This window comes from Portunus trituberculatus, chromosome 31 (assembly GCF_017591435.1).
Source record: "Portunus trituberculatus isolate SZX2019 chromosome 31, ASM1759143v1, whole genome shotgun sequence".
Lineage (NCBI taxonomy): Eukaryota > Metazoa > Arthropoda > Malacostraca > Decapoda > Portunidae > Portunus > Portunus trituberculatus.
Genome location: NC_059285.1, coordinates 12,652,608 through 12,671,277, shown reverse-complemented (window position 1 = coordinate 12,671,277; position 18,670 = coordinate 12,652,608). Strand labels below are relative to the sequence as shown.

At 43.2% G+C, this 18,670-nt stretch overlaps 1 protein-coding gene across 1 annotated transcript in view; it reads left to right on the top strand.

The window, feature by feature from the left end:
- The window catches only part of LOC123511052 (required for excision 1-B domain-containing protein-like), a 26,490-nt gene extending 8,104 nt beyond the window's left edge, over positions 1-18,386 (top strand). Inside the window, exons 3-6 of the mRNA XM_045266667.1 lie at positions 15,157-15,200; positions 15,640-15,742; positions 16,907-17,108; positions 18,211-18,386. Coding sequence (XP_045122602.1) covers positions 15,157-15,200; positions 15,640-15,742; positions 16,907-17,108; positions 18,211-18,381 — 520 coding nt within the window. The 3' untranslated portion in view covers positions 18,382-18,386. The remainder of the gene's footprint in view (positions 1-15,156; positions 15,201-15,639; positions 15,743-16,906; positions 17,109-18,210) is intronic.
- Positions 18,387-18,670: the final 284 nt, after the last annotated feature.

The following is an 18,670-nucleotide window of genomic DNA, read 5'->3' as shown; positions in this document are numbered from 1 at the left end:
TGTCTGTCTGTCTATCTGTATGTTTGTCTGTCTGTCTGCCTGTCATACAATTTCACACCAGAATGACAAATTATCGTCATGATCACACCAACACAAGTCACTGCAGAACAAATGGCAAATCACCACCGTTAGGATGCACGCTGTATGGTAACTAGTGTATAGACATCACCAAGAGAAGGAATCCATACATACATCCATTTATCCACACATACATACATAAATTCAAGTGGATATCTTTTTTTTTTTTTCTATCTTTTGTTACTGTTGGTTGATTTCCCATCTTGCATACAAACAAAATACAAACACACAAGGCAAAACATACAAAGTGACATCAGATCACCAGTAAATCAGTGTGTGAACGGAAACTCCGACACATTACGCACACTGTAAGCAGAGACACACCAGTTAACCCCTTCAGTACCAGGATGCATTTTCATATTCACTCTGCTTACTATTTGGTGATTTTATACAGCTTCAGAAACATATGTGGCGGATTAAAACAGTGAAGACTCAGGCCATTAAATTTTTTACCTCCTAAGACCCTTCCTAATGTAAATAAAATTGTTTAATCACACCCAAAACTCATGATAAAAATATGTCCCGGTACTTAAGAGGTGAATGACAGACAGAGAAGTGGTCACAGAAGGAACACATAACCACAAAGAGTAAATGTGAGTAAATGGGAGAAAATAAGATTGGATACAGTAGAAATGGTCTCTTACCTATGCCACACACACACACACACACACTCTCCTCCTCTGACACTCCACACATACCTAAACACTCACTCTTAAAAAAGTCTCCCTTCACGCCCTCATTCCTCCTCCCTCAGCCTCCTTTCTCCTGCTACCACCACCACCATTACTCTATCCTTGGTGGTTTTCTCTCTCTCTCTCTCTCTCTCTCTCTCTCTCTCTCTCTCTCTCTCTCTCTCTCTCTCTCTCTCCAGCTTGTCACCTCATACTGTCTACTCTACAACATCCTAATACCTTCCTAATAAAACCTAATACTACTTAAGCCACAATTCTTTACTACCAGTCCGGCAATAAAGTCTTTGAAAAGCACATTGTCAGGCGGAAAGTAATGCAGGAACTAATGCCAGCTAATGCTCCTCTTAATGCCTGTTATCTTATCAACACCCAGTCACCTTGAGCTTGCTAGAAAATACACAGGGAATAAAATACAGTCATGATTCCTTCCCCCACCTGACCCTGACTGACTCTGCTGGGTCTCTAAAGCTTGCTAAGGCTCTCTAAAAGGTAGAAAAAACAGATTAACCTCTTCAGTCTTGGGACACGTTTTTACTCTGAGATTTGCGTACGATTAGACGATTTTATGGACGTTAGGAAAGGTCTATGGAGGTCAGAAGATTAATGGCAACAGTCTTCATTATTTTAATCCCTCACATGAGTTTCTGAGGCTGTGGTAAATCACTAAATAGTCACTAGAATGAATATGAAAATCCAAGTTTTGTGTGTGATTAACCATTTTATTGACATTAGAAAGGGTCTATGGAGGTCAGATGATTAATGGCCAGAGTCTTCACTATTTTAATCCCCCCCACATGAGTTTTTGAGGCTGTGCAATATCACCAAAGAGTAAGCAGAGTGAATATGGAAATGTGTCGTGGTGGTGAAGGGGTTAATGTAAAAAAAAACTGAAAAAGAGAGAGAAAGAGATAGAAAAGTTTGGAAATATAGGGATACATGCTTCAACTGACCCTGACTTTGCTGGTTCTCTAAGATGCACAACTAAAAGTCAGAAAAATAAGAGATTACATAGATTAAGACAAAAAAACAGAGAGGAAATGGTACTGAAATATAGTGATGGATGAATGGAATAGACTCAGTGATCAGATTTAGTGAAGAGTTATCAGAGGACATAAAAAGATTAGAAAGATTTATGGATGATATGTGGAAAGAGGCAGGAAGGCAGGAAAGCAGGCAGGCAGTCATGTGTAATACAGGGAGTGTGTGTGTGTGTGTGTGTGTGTGTGTGTGTGTGTGTGTGTGTGTGTGTGTGTGTGTGTGTGTGTGTGTGCCCATTCTTATTCTTATGGCTAACTTCCTTGAATCTCTAATGAAATGTCAGTCCTAAGATGAAGATTAGCCTCACCCTATCAACAGTCTGGCTCAGAAGAGAGGCAAAGCAAAAAGCATACAACACATGTTCAAGGCTGAGCTAAACAGTAAAAGATACAGATAAGATACCACCACCATCAGATCTCTTCTCCCATAAAGCACACACACACACACACACACACACACAGGAGTAGTGTGGACCCCTCACAAAAAAAAAAACATAAGGAAGCTGGAGAGACTACAAAAAAAGGCTACAAGAATGGTCCCAGAACTTGAAGGGATGACATATGAGGAGAGACTAAAGGCTTTGAATCTTCCAACATTGGAACAGAGAAGGGAGAGAGGGGATCTCATACAAGTTTATAAATTGATAAACGGAATGGAACAAGTGGACAATGAGTATCTGATCCTGAGAGAAGAATATGCCAGTCGAAGCACAAGATCGCATAGTAAGAAGCTGAGGAAGGGAAGATGTGTAAGATATATTAAAAAGTATAGTTTCCCGCAGAGATGTATTGAGACGTGGAACAGTTTGAATGAAGAAGTAGTGTCTGCAACGAGTGTGCATACTTTTAAAGTAAGATTGGATAAGTGTAGAAATGGAGACAAGGCCACACGAGCATAAAGCCCAGGCCCTGTAAAACTACAACTAGGTAAACACACACAAAAAGGATGGCAACAAAGATAGTACTGGAGATAAGAAGGATGACATTTGAGGAGAGACTGAAGGCTTTAGATCTACCAACACTGGAGCAGAGAAGAGTGAGGGGGGGACCTAATACAAGTCTACAAACTAATGCCTGGAATGGAAGTAATAGATAACGAGGAGCTGTTACTAAGAGATGAAGATGCCAGTACAAGCATAAGATGTCATAGTAAAAAACTGAGGATGGGAGGATACTTCAAGGATGTGACAAAAAATTCAGCTTTCCACAAAGAAGCATAGCAGCATGGAATAGCCTGAGTGAGGATGTCGTGTCAGCAAGGAGTGTGCAAAGCTTTAACCCCTTCAGTACCATGGTGCATTTCCTTATCTATTCTGCTTATTTTTTGGAGGTTTTAATACAGCTTTAGAAATTTATGTGGGAATTAAAATAGTGAAGACTGTGGCCATTATTCTTTTGACCTCCATAGACACTTTCTAATTTCAATAAAACTGTCTAATCACACTCAAAACTCAAGGTAAAAATGTGTCCCAGTATTGAAGGGATTATGGAAAAGTTAGACAAATGTAGATATGGAGACGGGGCCACACCAGCGTAATGCCATGGCCCGGTAAAACTACAACTAGGTAAATACAACTAGGTAAATACACAACAGAAAATCACAAGCACAGTAGTTATTCAAGGATATGACATCAGTGTGTTTATTTAGTTGACACACACACACACACACACACACACACACACACACACACACACACACACACACACACACACACACCGGGACTCAAATCCTGGCTTCACAATCGAGAGGCCCGGGTTCGAGTCCCGGCGCGGCGAGGCAAATGGGCAAGCCTCTTAATGTGTAGCCCCTGTTCACCTAGCAGTAAATAGGTGCGGGATGTAACTGGAGGGGTTATGGCCTCGCTTTCCCGGTGTGTGGAGTGTGTTGTGGTCTCAGTCCTACCCGAAGATCGGTCTATGAGCTCTGAGCTCGCTCCGTAATGGGGAAGACTGGCTGGGGTGACCAGTAGGCGACCGAGGTGAATTACACACACACACACACACACACATACACAGCTTAGCATTGCCTTTACATCCATCCCTAATATGTATGTCCATTACTTCACTGCCTCGGCTTTCACTATACGGCCTTGGGCTACCAGATGCAAGGTAGTAGTGGTGGTGGTGGTGGTGGTGGTGGTGGTGGTGGAGGCCTGACACACCCAACACTTAGCATTGCCACTCATTCCATGCCTGGCTGTGTGTTATTCCCCCATCAATACTAATAGTGTAGTGCATTTCTCCACCAGTCAGTCTGTCATCCATTCATTTGCCACATCTCACCTCAGCTCAATAACAAATCAAAACATTATACTACACCACACTATACTACTACTACCACACTATACTACTACCACCACACTATACTACTACCACCACACTATACTACTACCACCACACTATACTACTACCACCACACTATACTACTACCACCACACTATACTACTACCACCACACTACTACTACTACCACACTACTACTACTACCACCACACTACTACTACCACCACACCACTACTACTACCACACTATACTACTACCACCACACTACTACCACACTACCACCACCACTACTACTACTACCACACTATACTACTACCACCACACTACTACTACTACCACCACACTACTACTACTACCACACTATACTACTACCACCACTACTACTACCACACTACTACTACCACCACACACTACTACTACCACACTACTACTACACTACACTACTACTACCACCACACCATACTACTACCACACTACTACTACCACACACTACTACTACTACCACACTATACTACTACCACTACTATACTACTACCACCACTATACTACTACCACCACTATACTACTACTACACACTATACTACTACTACTACTACTATACTACTACTACCACACTATACTACTACCACCACACTATACTACTACCACCACACTATACTACTACTACTACACTATACTATTACTACCACACTATACTACTACCACACTATACTACTACTACCACACTATACTACTACTACCACACAATACTCTTAAGGATCAACCAATTTCATTTTTTCATTATTTTTTTGTTTGTTTAATCTATTTTCTTTTTATTCTATTATTCAGTTTATTTAATTTCCCTTTGTCTTAACCTTAACGAAATGACTTTAGTTTTTTTTAAGGGATCAGTTATTTGTTTATCTACTATTTTCTATTCATTTATCTTTATACTATACCATATTATACTACTACCACACACATTACTCTACCACCACCACACAATACCACTACCACCACCACACAATACTACCACACTTCCCGACCTTCTATACAGTGACCTTGGTGTGGGAAGCCTGCAGCCTCTTCAATTTTTACAGGAACACCACATTAATGACCTTTTTTGTCCATCGTCTTCACATTAATGAGCATTTTTACCATTAATGACCTTTTTTGTCCATCGTCTTTACATTAATGGACATTTTTACAAGTCCTCAGCCTTTTCAATTACGTACTTAAGGGGACAATTAATGGAGCAACTCTTCTTTTTTTTCTAAAGGGATGTTTGTTTGTTTTTTACATCGACCTTTTTTCAGGGAGGCAGAATTTCTTTATCAATCTATTTTGCTTATTTTATGTATCTATTCTATTAATTATCTGAGATAACAGAATTTATCTATTTTACTTTTATTGTACTTACTTATTTACTTTTTGTTTATCTTTATATTTTCTTTATTTTTTTTTCTTTTATTTATTTATTTTTTTTATTTAGGAGGGAAGGGGTGAAGAAAGAATCTCTACCTTATACAAATTACTATGTGTATATTTTTCAATCTTTCACCTCTTCAATGTCTTTTGGGAGCACAAATTCAATGGCCTTTCAGAAATGTTTATCTTCCTTAACTTCTTTAACCCCTTCAGTGCCATGACGTGCTTCCATATTCACTCTGCTTACTATTTGGTGATTCTATACAGCTTCAGAAACTAATGTGGGGATTAAAATAGTGAAGACTGTGGCCATTAATCTTCTGACCTCCACAGACCCTTCCTAACGTCAATAAAATGGTCTAATCGTACACAAAACTCAAGGTAAAGATCTGTCCCAGTATTGAAGGGGTTAACATAGTGAAGACTGTAGCCATTAGTCTTCTGACCTCCACAGACAATCCCTAATGTCAATAAAATGGTCTAATCATACACAAAACTCAAAGCAAAAATGTGTCTCAGTACTGAAGGGGTTAAGATGCAACAAACTGCTATAAGTGACACACACACACACACACACACACACCAATCCCTTTCCTTTTGCTTTTTGTTGTTTTTTCAAGCATTGCCTCACAAGGAAGTCTTTTTTATGCTTTCACTTCAAGAATTCCCTTGTTCTATACTGCCTTTTTTCTTCCATTTTTTCTCTTCCTGCTGTGTGTGTGTGTGTGTGTGTGTGTGTGTGTGTGTGTGTGTGTGTGTGTGTGTGTGTGTGTGTGTGTGTGTGTGTGTGTGTGTGTGTAACTGATTTCTCCAGTCTTTCCTTTCACTGAAGAAGAAAAAGAAGAAAAAGAAGAAGAAGAAGAAGAAGAAGAAGAAGAAGAAGAAGAAAGAAAAAAAGAAAAAATAGAGCAAGAACAAGAATATAATAAACTTTACTCTATCAATAACACACACACACACACACACACACGGTCTCGAAAGTGTTTCAAGGTTAGGTCTGGAGCAAGTACTGTAATTAGGACAACACCTGAGAGAGAGAGAGAGAGAGAGAGAGAGAGAGAGAGAGAGAGAGAGAGAGAGAGAGAGAGAGAGAGAGAGAGAGAGAGAGAGAGAGAGAGAGAGAGAGAGAGAGAGAGAGAGAGAGAGAGAGAGAGAGAGAGAGAGATGGGGTAGAAAGGTTACACTTTTCCCAATGAACCAGATCTGTTGACATTCTTCCAGTCTCCACCACACCACATGACACAAGAGAGAGAGAGAGAGAGAGAGAGAGAGAGAGAGAGAGAGATGTACTATCCTATTCACCGTCCATACTATTTTTTTTATTTTTTACAAGTTTTCATCATATTTGTAAAGTTATTTATGTCTAGACCTTTCAATCTCTATCCCAAATCTACAATGTGTGTGTGTATGTGTGTGTGTGTGTGTGTGTGTGTGTGTGTGTGTGTGTGTGTGTGTGTGTGTGTGTGTGTATTAAGTTCAAAGTCATTCACCTAATTTTTTTTATAAGTTTCTATTCTTTGTTACACACACACATACACATATACACACACACACACACACAGGTAGGTAATAACACATAAAGGTCTGACAAAAATAAATAAGTAAAAAAAATGTATGACAAGGCAGGTGTACAGAAATGTGTCAAGACTGTTGCTTAATGACATAGCCAGTGTATTGAAGTGAAGGAAATGTCAAATACTACTACTATTACTACTAACCCCCTCTCTCTCTCTCTCTCTCTCTCTCTCTCTCTCTCTCTCTGACAAAACACCACTCACACATTCACACCAGCAAGGGGAATACTACACACACACACACATATACATACATACATACATACAAGAGTGAGTGAGACAGACTAATGAATGAGGAAGATATGGTGGTGGTGGTGGTGGTGGAGGCTGTGTGAAGGATGTGTGTCATGTACCTTGCAATACCACATAAAAGGGAGACTTAAAACCAATGCAACTCCCAAACCCTTCTTATGCTAATCTTCTTTACTTTTATGTTTTTTTTTTTTTTTTTTTTTATTAATTTGAGAGCAATACTATTCTTCAACCCTTGTATTGTTTCACCACTAGTCACCTCTCCCTGTAAATAATCATTCTAATAAAAACAAGTACCTTTCCTATCAATGCTTACTGGTTACGAAAGTTCATTCAAGTGTCAATGACCTTAGCCTTCTTATTACTAGACTCATATCACTCACAGAGCTGCTATCTTCTTCACAATCTTTTTGTTCACATTCTAAAGCATACAAGTGCCTTTCCTATCAATGCTCAAAGCTTACGAGAGTTCAGTCAAGTGTCAATGACCTCAACCTTCATATTACACCACTCATATCACTCACAGTCCAAATGTCTTCTTCACAATCTTTTTGTTTGCAGTTTCACCAGTAAATCATTTAATTTTCTATCTACCTGTCTACATCCCAAGCTGGCAATCCCACTAACAGTGGCCCACAAAATGCACCACACACACACACACACACCAATCACACAGTTAACCAGTCATACCCCAGCTGGCCACACATTTCTTCTATTTTCTGATTACAATGTGATGTTTGTTTTTAATGGTATTGTAATGATTATGGTGTACAAGGCCTGGGCTACTGTCATGCAGTCCTGTACCCACTTATACCTCTATCTATGTTCTTTCTCCTTCTTGACGCAGCTGACTAACAGCACACACTGACTTTTTGTTCCCTTGACAGTAAACGTGGGATCTGTCCCTGCCTGTGCTACAAATAACCGACACCCAAACAAAACCTGTCCCTGCTTGCTGTACACAAAAACTAACATGTAAACACACACAAGGACAAGTTGTGTCTAGGAGGCTGAAGGGAAAATTGAGAGATTTGGAAGAAAGGTACAATCAGACATTTACAAATTTTCTCTCTCTTGTTTCTTCCACAGTCAAGTCAAACTCAGCACTGCAGAATTGATGCCGGAGTTCAATTTTGTGATATGTGGAACAAAATGTTATGGCAGAGGTTGCTGTGTGGGGTATTGCTGTGAGGCATGACACTGCTGTGTGGTGGAATGCTGTGAGGCGGGACGCTACTGTCCAGCGTTGGTGGCCGCTGCTTCTCCAGCCACGTGCAGCAAGGCAGAGGCTGGGAATACAATGGACTTCCAAGTCTCACAGAGTGAGAGAGAGGTGGCAAGCAGGACATGAGATAGCCAGTTGGAAGAGAGCAGACCCAGGGCAGAGCACTGGAGGCAGCAGTAGCAGTAGCAGCAGTAGCAGCAGCAGCAGCAGCAGCAGCAGCAAGACTGCGGAGAGTATACACCACAGATGGATGTGAAGCCTCCCTGCTGTTGGAGGAACAGATGCTGGTAGAGGTGGTGTGAGGAGTGCTGCACGAGGAAGACATCCTGATGGTGTAAGGATTACCACTGCTGGGAAGTGCAGCTCGGGAGGAGTGTGCTGCATCTGTGTAGCCGCTGTGTTGCACTGTGAGCCACGAGTCGTGCCTTGGGAGTATGGTCATGCCATACGTGGCACGTGTGTGCTGTGTGGACATCGAGTGACTCTGTGCTGTGGGTGTGTGTGGACGGTGTGTGCTGCACCAACACTCACTACTCTGCTGAGTGAGTCTTGGTGCCTGCAGTGTCCTGCGAGACATAAGACAGCTGTGTCCTATTCTCTACTGAGGAAATATACATCTTTGCTGTGCTAAATATGATCTTTACTTGTCCTTGTTCTTGCCCCACACACCACTGCCACTCCACTCCCTCAGAGCTGCCTCCACCTGCACTGCAGCACCTTGTGGTGGAGTGAGTGCTGCCCTCACCACTGCACTGCATCAGTATGAGATGCCACCTGCCCAGCTGAGTGTTACTGGTGGCAGTAGCAGGGGCAGTGGTTGGTGCTACAATAGATATTGAGAGATATATTTGGTTTGTGTTGTCTATTACGAACATATTCACAATTCCTGAACACTGTGAATACAAACAGTCTACAACCAATTAGTTTTCTCATGCCTAGACTAAATTTTTCTTTGTCATCAACTATAGGTAGTACTGTGAGTTTATATTTAATGCAACAGTTATAGCCTCACATTATGTGTGATCTTACTATAAAACCGTCCCTATGCACCACCAATGCACTGCTAACTCTGCCTATGTCTTCACTACCATCATCACCGCTACCTTGGACACACCACTAATTCCACTACCACCTTCACCACTAATGCACTGCTAACTCTGCTTCTATCACCACCACAGCTACCTTGCACACACCACCCACCACCACTGTCACCAAGAGTACCTCACCAACTATGTCACCACGAACACCACTACATCAGTCCCGGCAGTCCCAGCGACCTCCACTCACGGGGAATTTCTTTGAGATGACACGAAAGCATGAGTAAAGCTGACTGATGTGTGTTTGTACAAGGCAACATTAGAACAGTGTATGTGAAGAGGCACGTGTGTGTATGTGAGTGCAGTGCCTGGTCACTGCTTGTCTGGGGACCTTCAGGAGGAGACACAGGAAGGTGACACATTGCTTCACCTGGCGAGGAAGGACGGCATCAGCTGATCCCTTGTAAACAAACCCACACTTTCTTCCTTTCCTCTCTTATTTCACCCCAGCCTGGCACCCCACACCCCTGACACGACACCCCACGCGAACACCAACACCCCATACACACCCCATACCCGGGACAACCCTGCATGTGGAGTAACAGACGAGAAATCTAGCAATAAGCAACAGACATCATCACGCGAGCGGCTGAAGGGGTAAAATGTTGGATCACCCCTCCGTCAACGCTCTCATTTTTCCTATTTTCACCTTCAATTCACCTCCCGCACCCTTCCCGAGGCACCAGAAGCAAGATCTCTCACCTTTTCCGCATTGGTGACAGGTTTGGAGACTGCAGCCTCACTCATTTGCAGTTCAGAGCCATTATTAGTAGCGAGTTGTGTCTCCTTTTCAGCCATGGTGCTCTCGCTCTCACTCTCTCAGGCAGACTGACTCTCGCGAAAGTGTGTGAGCTGAGGAGTGAGGAGGACCGGGGAGTGAGAGCTGGAGGTGAGAGGGGGATGGGAGGGCCTTGTACTGGCTGGAAGTGACGTGTGGTGTGTGGTGGGGAAGGGGTTGGGACGTGGCGTGTGGTTGGGGAAAAGGGGGAGATGGAGGATGGGGGCTGTAGTTGGCTGGCTGGTGCTGGAGGTGACCTGTGCTAGGAGTGGGGATGGGCATGAAGGGGGTGATGGGAATGGGTGGGGTGGGGTGTAGGGGCGCGTTGGGGAATGGGAAGGTGAAAGGTGAGAAGTGACATGTGGCGCGGGGAGTGGGGACAAATATGTGAGAGGGGGGCACTGAGCGAGGAACTGTCAAAAGAGTTGGGGATGGGAGAGGTGGGGGAAGACGAGAGGTGACATAGGGAAGGTGAGAGGAGGTCAGAGAAGGGACCTGTCACAGAGAGAGAGATATGATGGGTGAGGGGGGAAGGGAGTCAGCTACATGTCCCGCAGGTTACTCTCGACGTCCCTTCAGTCTTTTGATGATGAAATTAATTTTTTGTCCTCTCAGACGTGGAGAAGGCGGCGGCGGCGGCGATAGCAGTGGTGGTGGTTGTGGCATGTGACCTCACAAAACTCTCTCTCTCTCTCTCTCTCTCTCTCTCTCTCTCTCTCTCTCTCTCTCTCTCGTTGTATCATACTAGTTGATTTGAGTGTATTGGAATCCCTAAGTGTGATATAAGACGCTGGGCACACAAAGTCAAGTTTAGTAGAGGAGGGCGAGGAGGAGGATGGCAAGGAGGCCGAAACTTAACAAGGGATAATACACCTTATGTCATTTTATCTGAAGAACTGAAGTTGCTTGGATGTTTTTTTTTTTTCTGTGTCCGTGTCTGCCTACTATGCGTAGAGTGGTGATGGTGGTGGTGAGGTATAGTGTGTTTCACTGTTTGATCTGCTGCAGTCTCTGACGAGACAGCCAGACGTTACCCTACGGAACGAGCTCAGAGCTCATTATTTCCGATCTTGGAATAGGCCTGAGACCAGGCACACACCACACACCGGGACAACAAGGTCACAACTCCTCGATTTACATCCCGTACCTACTCACTGCTAGGTGAACAGGGGCTACACGTGAAAGAAGATACACCCAAATATCTCCACCCGGCCGGTGAATCGAACCCCGGTCCTCTGGCTTGTGAAGCCAGCGCTCTAACCACTGAGCTACCGTGTGTGTGTGTGTGTGTGTGTGAACGATGAATTAAGAAGTTAAGTGTAATATGGTAGTAGTAGTAGTTGTTGTGGTAGTGATAGTGAGGCAATAAGGGTAATAGTGACAGTGGTGTTGCTAATTATGGTGATGACAATATAGTGATGGTAATGATGACTTATGATGATGATGACTTGCTATGATGATGAAAAAGAAACTTGTGACAGTGATAAATAGATGCTAGAGAAGTGATGATGGTGATGTTAGCGCACCAATACTTCACTCATAATGGTGTTGATGGTGATGAGTACTCTAGTGCAGCAGAGAAAGGAGAATATGGCAATGGTGGTGCATGCAGGTGTTTTTGTGGTGATGCTTGCGGGCAGGTGGGGTACAGAGTCAGATGTGGTGGTAGTGGTGGTGGTGGTGTTGAGGGTATTGAGTGCGGAAGGGTAGTGGCTAGTAACAGCGGTGGTGGTGATGGGGAAGGAGGAGGAGGAGGAGGAAGAAGAGAAGCGATCGGGTTGTGGGTTTGGGTTGAGAGTTGAGTGGTGATGGTGATGGTGATGAAGGGTGATGGTAGTGGTGATGGTGATAGTGATGGTGATCGTGAGAGAGAGAAAGAGAGAGAGAGAGAGAGAGAGAGAGAGAGAGAGAGAGAGAGACACACAAATAAACACATAGACAGATGAACACACACTGACAGACACACATGCACACATACAGAGAGACAGACAGACAGACGCACAGACATACACACAGACATACAGACATTGGCAAGACTAATGAAATGAAGCAAAAGACAAGCAAGCAAGTAAACGAACAAACAAACAAACGAACATTCTTGCCGCGGTTGTTCCCCTCCATAAAAACAAAACAAAACAAGTAAAGATAATAATAATAATAATAATAATAATAATAATAATAATGACACGTACTCAGACATGACGAAGAGAGGGAAAGAAGAAGAAAGGGGAAGGAAAGATATAGGGGAGGGAAAGGAGGAGATATGGGATAGGGAATATAGAAGAGGGGGAAGAGGGAACAGGGCAGAGGGAGGTGATAAGATAGACACGTACAGTATCTACCTGTTCTCACCTACCGCCAGCTTATCTCAGGTGTGGAAAAAATACTTCACAGCCTGATAATTAATGTTTTCTTCTTTCTTAAAAGGATGAGATAAGAGCGAGGCGAGGAACAGTGAGGTGATCGTGGTGGTGGTGGTGGTGGTGCTACTGCTGTTGCTACTACTACTACTACAACTACGTTTCCTCCTCCATTTCCCGATCCACAGTTTTTCATTCATGTGTATTTATTTATTTTTTTTTCACCACCACCGGTCACCCAGCCAGCCTTCCCCATTACGGAGCAAGCTCAGAGCTCATAGAGTAATCTTCGGGTAGGACTGAGACCACATCACACACAACACACACCGGGAAAGCGAGGCCACGACCCCTCGAGTTACATCCCGTACTTACTTGCTGCTAGGTGAACAGGGGCTTCACATTAATAGGCTTCCCATTTGCCTCATCGCTTTCGGGATTCGAACACGGGGCCTCTCGGTTGTGAGCCGAGCATGCTAACCACTACCCTATGCGGTGTGTGTGTGTGTGTGTGTGTAAAGCTAGCACATAATATGCCATTGACCCCCCTCCACCTCTCTCTCTCTCTCTCTCTCTCTCTCGGGAGTCTAAAATCAACTTGTCTTGTCAAAGAACATTAATAATTCATGTCTTAAGGAGGGAAAAATATAAAAGGCAGACAGACAGACAGACAGACAGACGAACAGGCAGACGAACACAGAAAGGCAGAAACAGACAGACAGACAAAAAAGACACAAAGTCAAACAAACAGACAGAAGATAAGCAGACTGTTAGAAAGACAGACAGGTATATGTAGACAGATAAACAGACAAACAGAGACAGACAGACAGTAACAAAACAAAAACAGAAAAGAAAAACATTAGGGATAAAATTTCTACTGTCCAGACAGAAAACACGTCAATAAAAAGATCTCCCATCAATGATTACAGCGAAATAAAGGTGACGCCACGGAAATAACTTAAATAAAGACAAATAAATCAATAGACAGACAGTCCACAGATGCATAAATAGATCCATAGACCAGTGAATATTGATAAAGGCTGGAATTAATAAAGAAAACAAGGAGAGGAATGAATAATATGAGAGAGAGAGAGAGAGAGAGAGAGAGAGAGAGGGTGGGGGGTCAGTGTAGTAGTAATGGAGTATGGAATGTCTTCTCTCCCTCCCTCTCGTACGTCCCTCTCTCGTTCTCATCTTGATGCTGTTAAAGGCAATATTTGTGGCACCACGGAGGCCGCCCCGTCTGTCCTTATTGTGCGGGGAAGCGTGATGGAGTGTGGCGGTGGTGGTGGTGGTGGTATTAGAATATGAGGATGGTAGATGGAAATAAGTGGGCATGTTTCAGCAGTAGTAGTAGTAGTGGTGGTGGTTGTGGTAGTGATGGTAGTAGTAGTAGTAGTAGTAGTAGTAGTAGTAGTAGTAGTAGTGGCAGTGATAGTACGTGGTAGTGGTGGTGGTAGTAGTAGTAGTAGTAGTAGTGGTGGTGGTGGTGGTGGTGATGGTAGTGTTGGTGGTAGTCAAAGGAGTAGTAGTAGTAGTAGTAGTAGTAGTAGTAGTAGTAGTAGTAGTAGTATAGTAGTAGTAGTAGTAGTAGTAGTAGTATGGTAGTATAGTAGTTTTCGTGATGGTGGTAATAGTAGTAGTAGTAGTAGTAGTAGTAGTAGTAGTACAGTAATGATGGTGGTGGTAGTGGTGGTGGTGCTAGTGGTACCTAGATTAGTAGTAGTAGTAATGGTGGTGGTGATGGTGGTGGTGGTGGTAGTAGTAGCAGTGTGAGTCAAGCCATACATCACACTTGGACACAGTAAAGCCACCGCGTCACTTTAAACTTGCAGAATCATTCTCACACCAAAATAAGCACACACGTGGCCACGATAAAACCAAGAGATAGACAGATAGATAGACAGAGAGGCAGACGGACAAACAGAAAGACATACAAACAAATAGACAGATTGACAGACAAACAGATGAATTGCTAACACAGGGATAAGTGAATCAAGATATAATTTCCCTATGATACTGTTACAAGCTGATGAACGTTTACAGAGTGGCTTTGATGTATTAAAATCTTCTTATTAGATGCTCTCTTATGAATAATCAATGCACCTTTTTACTTTTTCAACGCTTTAATTTCAGACTTACAATACATGGTCCAATTTTGTGATAAATGTCGCCTTGCATTAGCAAAATATCAGTCTCCATCTTTTAAACAACTTCTAGGAATAATCAGCACATTCATGCTAATTTTTCAACACTTTTATCTTAATCTTATTAGACTTGATACACTTCTTTCCTTTTATTTGTTCTGAGTCAGCAAATAATGGTGGTTAGGTCTGAAAATGAAGATCAGAGAGTGTGACGTCATCTTTGTTTACAGTGACGTCACGGCGCCGAGTGTCCGTGTCGGAGTGTCCCCAGCAGGTGAGGCAGGTAGGCAGGTGTGGTAGGTGTGGCAGGTGTGCGGCGCGGTGATTACTGGACTAAGTGGTGTCAGAAGAGAGAAGAGAAGAAAAGGGGCGTGAACAGAGGAGGTGATTAGAGACACAAAGCGGCATAGTCACCAACAAGACGATAATCATGCGAGGTAACGATTGACACCTCTCTCTCTCTCTCTCTGTGTTTAAGTTCCTTGTTTTCTCTTATCCATTATTTCTCTTTCTCCACCTCCTTTAGTAGCTGTTGCCTTTCATTCTCTTTTTTTCACGATATCGTTAAAAATCCCCCCCCTCCTCTCTCTCTCTTTCGTCAGCCACCTATCATGACTCTTCACTCAGCACCTTTACCTGCTTCCTCCCTCCCTGCACTTTTCTTTTGTCTCGTGCCTTATCTCCCCTAGCTGACACTGCTGTCTTGCCTTCAGATCAGCCCGAGGTGCGGCAGGAGGGACAGGAGGCCACCACCCTAGTGAGCCGCTTCAACCAGCTACAGGAGGAGCGAGTCTTGACCTACCGGCGCCTGGAGGAGTGAGTCAGTCACCCCCTATCAACTGATCAATGATAAATGATTGGGCACTGTCCTGATAAAGTCGTCCTCCACAGAATATGATGCTTTTTAAATTGAGGCACATATTCTTAAACACTTTTGTACTTCACCTCCACTATTTCAAAAGGCTTTATTTAAGTTTACATGAGTTTTTAAGGTGTTTTTACGTTTCTAGAGACAGATTGACATGATTTCTACATTATCAACTGTAGAAACACTCTTGAAAACCCTGCTAGTCATCTCTGTGGTCTTGGAAAACAATCGCGATGAGAGACCAAAGCATTTCTGAGACCCCTATAACAAAGGAATCGGCAGTGAAATTAACTAAACCCAACTTAACCTAACCAAACACTCAGACGAAAGCACTAATATTATTTCAGTTATACCAAACCTGTGACCGAGAAAATGTACACTCATTGGCACTGTCCTAATAAAGTTGTTCCTCCAGCTCTTTGTTTCCTGGCTCCCTCTTCACAGCTCTTTCACTCACCTGGCATGACGTGGCAATGAAAATATGATAACCAAAACTAACTTGACCTAACCACAACTGGTCAGTGGGGTTCTGAAGATGTATCAGTGGTGCATGTCGCCTCAATCAGGTTATGTCAGCTGTGTGAAAAGCTGCGAAGGGGGAGCCAGGAAACAAGGAGAGCTGGAGGGACGACTTTATTAAGACAGTGCCAATGATTGTTGTGTATATGTTCTGGTCACAGGTTTGGTGTAACACTGCAGTAATGTTCGTGCTTTCACCCTAGTGCTTGGTTAGGTTAGGTTGTGTTTAGTTCCCTTCACTGCTGATTTCTTTGTTGTACGGGTCTCAGTTTGAAAAGTGTCATATTTTGTTGAGGAATAGCCAGTCAGTGTTTGGAAATGACATGGCTAAGGTTCCATCCATAATCCCTCACTTTTGTTGTCACTCAAATCCTGAGAGTATTTATGCCACACAGTAGATAGATTAATGAGTAGACATTGGCTAAAAAATTTGAATAAAGACTAAAATCATATTATCTGATTTATAACCATGACTCTTCTCACTATCCCTTTCTGTGCCACAGTTACAACCTCTCTCCTTCATTCTCTGCCACAATAACTGCCTCCTTCATTATCTCTGCCACAGTCACAGCCTCCCTCCCTCTTCTCCACAGTGGCCACAAAGTTTACCTCGCCACTGGGCCGCAGTACGACTTTCCCACCTACCGCCAGTGTGTGCACGAGGCAACCCAGGCCTTCAGCAGGATATCCGACGGGGTGCTGGAGGTGGAGGCTGAGCTGCGTCAGGCCAACCACACTGCCCTGGCCAACATCATCCAGGCCATCCAGGAGTGTGAGAGTAGGAAGCTGGAGCTGGTGGGTGCTGGGGACTGCTTCACTACTTTCCATGATTTTTTTTTTTTTTCATGTAAGAGGGGAAAACTGGTCAAGGGCAACATAAAACAAAAAGGCCTTCTAAGTTGCCAGTCCCCTTGCAGGTCTTACGAGTTAGTATAAAAAACAGATTTGTATGTACTTAATGATCTGTTGCTCCATTCGAGAGAGAGAGAGAGAGAGAGAGAGAGAGAGAGAGAGAGAGAGATGGTCCATAAAGCCTCCATCATCTTGAAAAATTAGGCACAGATTTTTTTATATTCTCAGTGGTATTTTATTTAGAAAAAAATATAATATCAGTTTCATATAAAAGTAACATGTGGATTCTTTTGAAGATAAAATTGTAAAAAGACATTTCCACAAATTTGTACACACATACAGTACAGACATATCTTTTCTTTACATTTTGGCTTATCCTTTCCTCTTCATCACACTTAGACAGATCTTTTCCTTTCATCTTACAGACACAAAATCACCAATCTCTCCCATCCCCCCCCCATACCCTCATCAAAACAGTCTCTCCTCTCATTGTACACTTCCATAGATGCAACCTTTACTCTTTGTCACACTTAGACACAAATCTTTTCCATCATACACCGACACAAAATTCACTCCACTGTTCTCTCCTTCAGACATTTTTTTGTACTCATACACTCGTCAAAACAGTCTCTCCTATCATTGTACATTTCCATAGATGCAACCTTTACTCCAGCTCTCCCTCCAATGTTATTCTTCATTCAGGAATAGAAATCTTTCATCTTGTACAAAATCTATTCTCTCCCTCCCATAGAGCTATCCCATCATTTAGTCTTCACAATGCACAGTTCTCTCTCTCTCTCTCTCTCTCTTACATTTTCCTAGGAAGTTATTGTTGTTTTTCAAGGTTCTAGTAGAAGTTATTGGTGTTTTTCAAGGTTCTAATGGAAGTTAATGGTGTTTTCCAAGGTCCTAATGGAAGTTAATGAGGTTTTTCAAGGTTTTAGTGGAAGTTAATGAAGTTTTCAAGGTTCTAGTGGAAGTTAATGAAGTTTTCCAAGGTTTTAGTGGAAGTTTAGACACAAAAAGAGAATATCTTTCCCCACAGACGGTGCACCAGCAGTTGGCCCGGCAGATGGTGGAGGAGGTGGGAAGTGGAGAGCTGGAGCAGAGCAAAGTGAGGGAGCTGAGAGGACAGTTGGGGAAGGTGGTGGAGGACATCAACGACCTTCTCACTGAACTGCGCTACGAGGCATGGGGGGATGGGGAGGGGGCTTAGGAAGGCTGGGGGGATGGGGCAGGGGGGTTAGAAAGGTCTGGGAGGATGAGGACAGAGCTTAGGAAGGCTTGGGGGGATGGGAGGGAACTAGGAGGACTGGGGGAATTGGGAGGGGGGGGTGTTAGGAATGAAGATGAGGAGTGGGGTCAGGAAGGCTGGGGACAAGGAATGAGGAAAGGGAAGGAGGGAGGACAACATGTAGGGTGACTATAGGGAGAGGAATGAAGGGAAAGAAAGGGGAAGTGAGAGTGTGAGGGGATCTAATGTGGGGAATCAGGTGAAAGCTTGG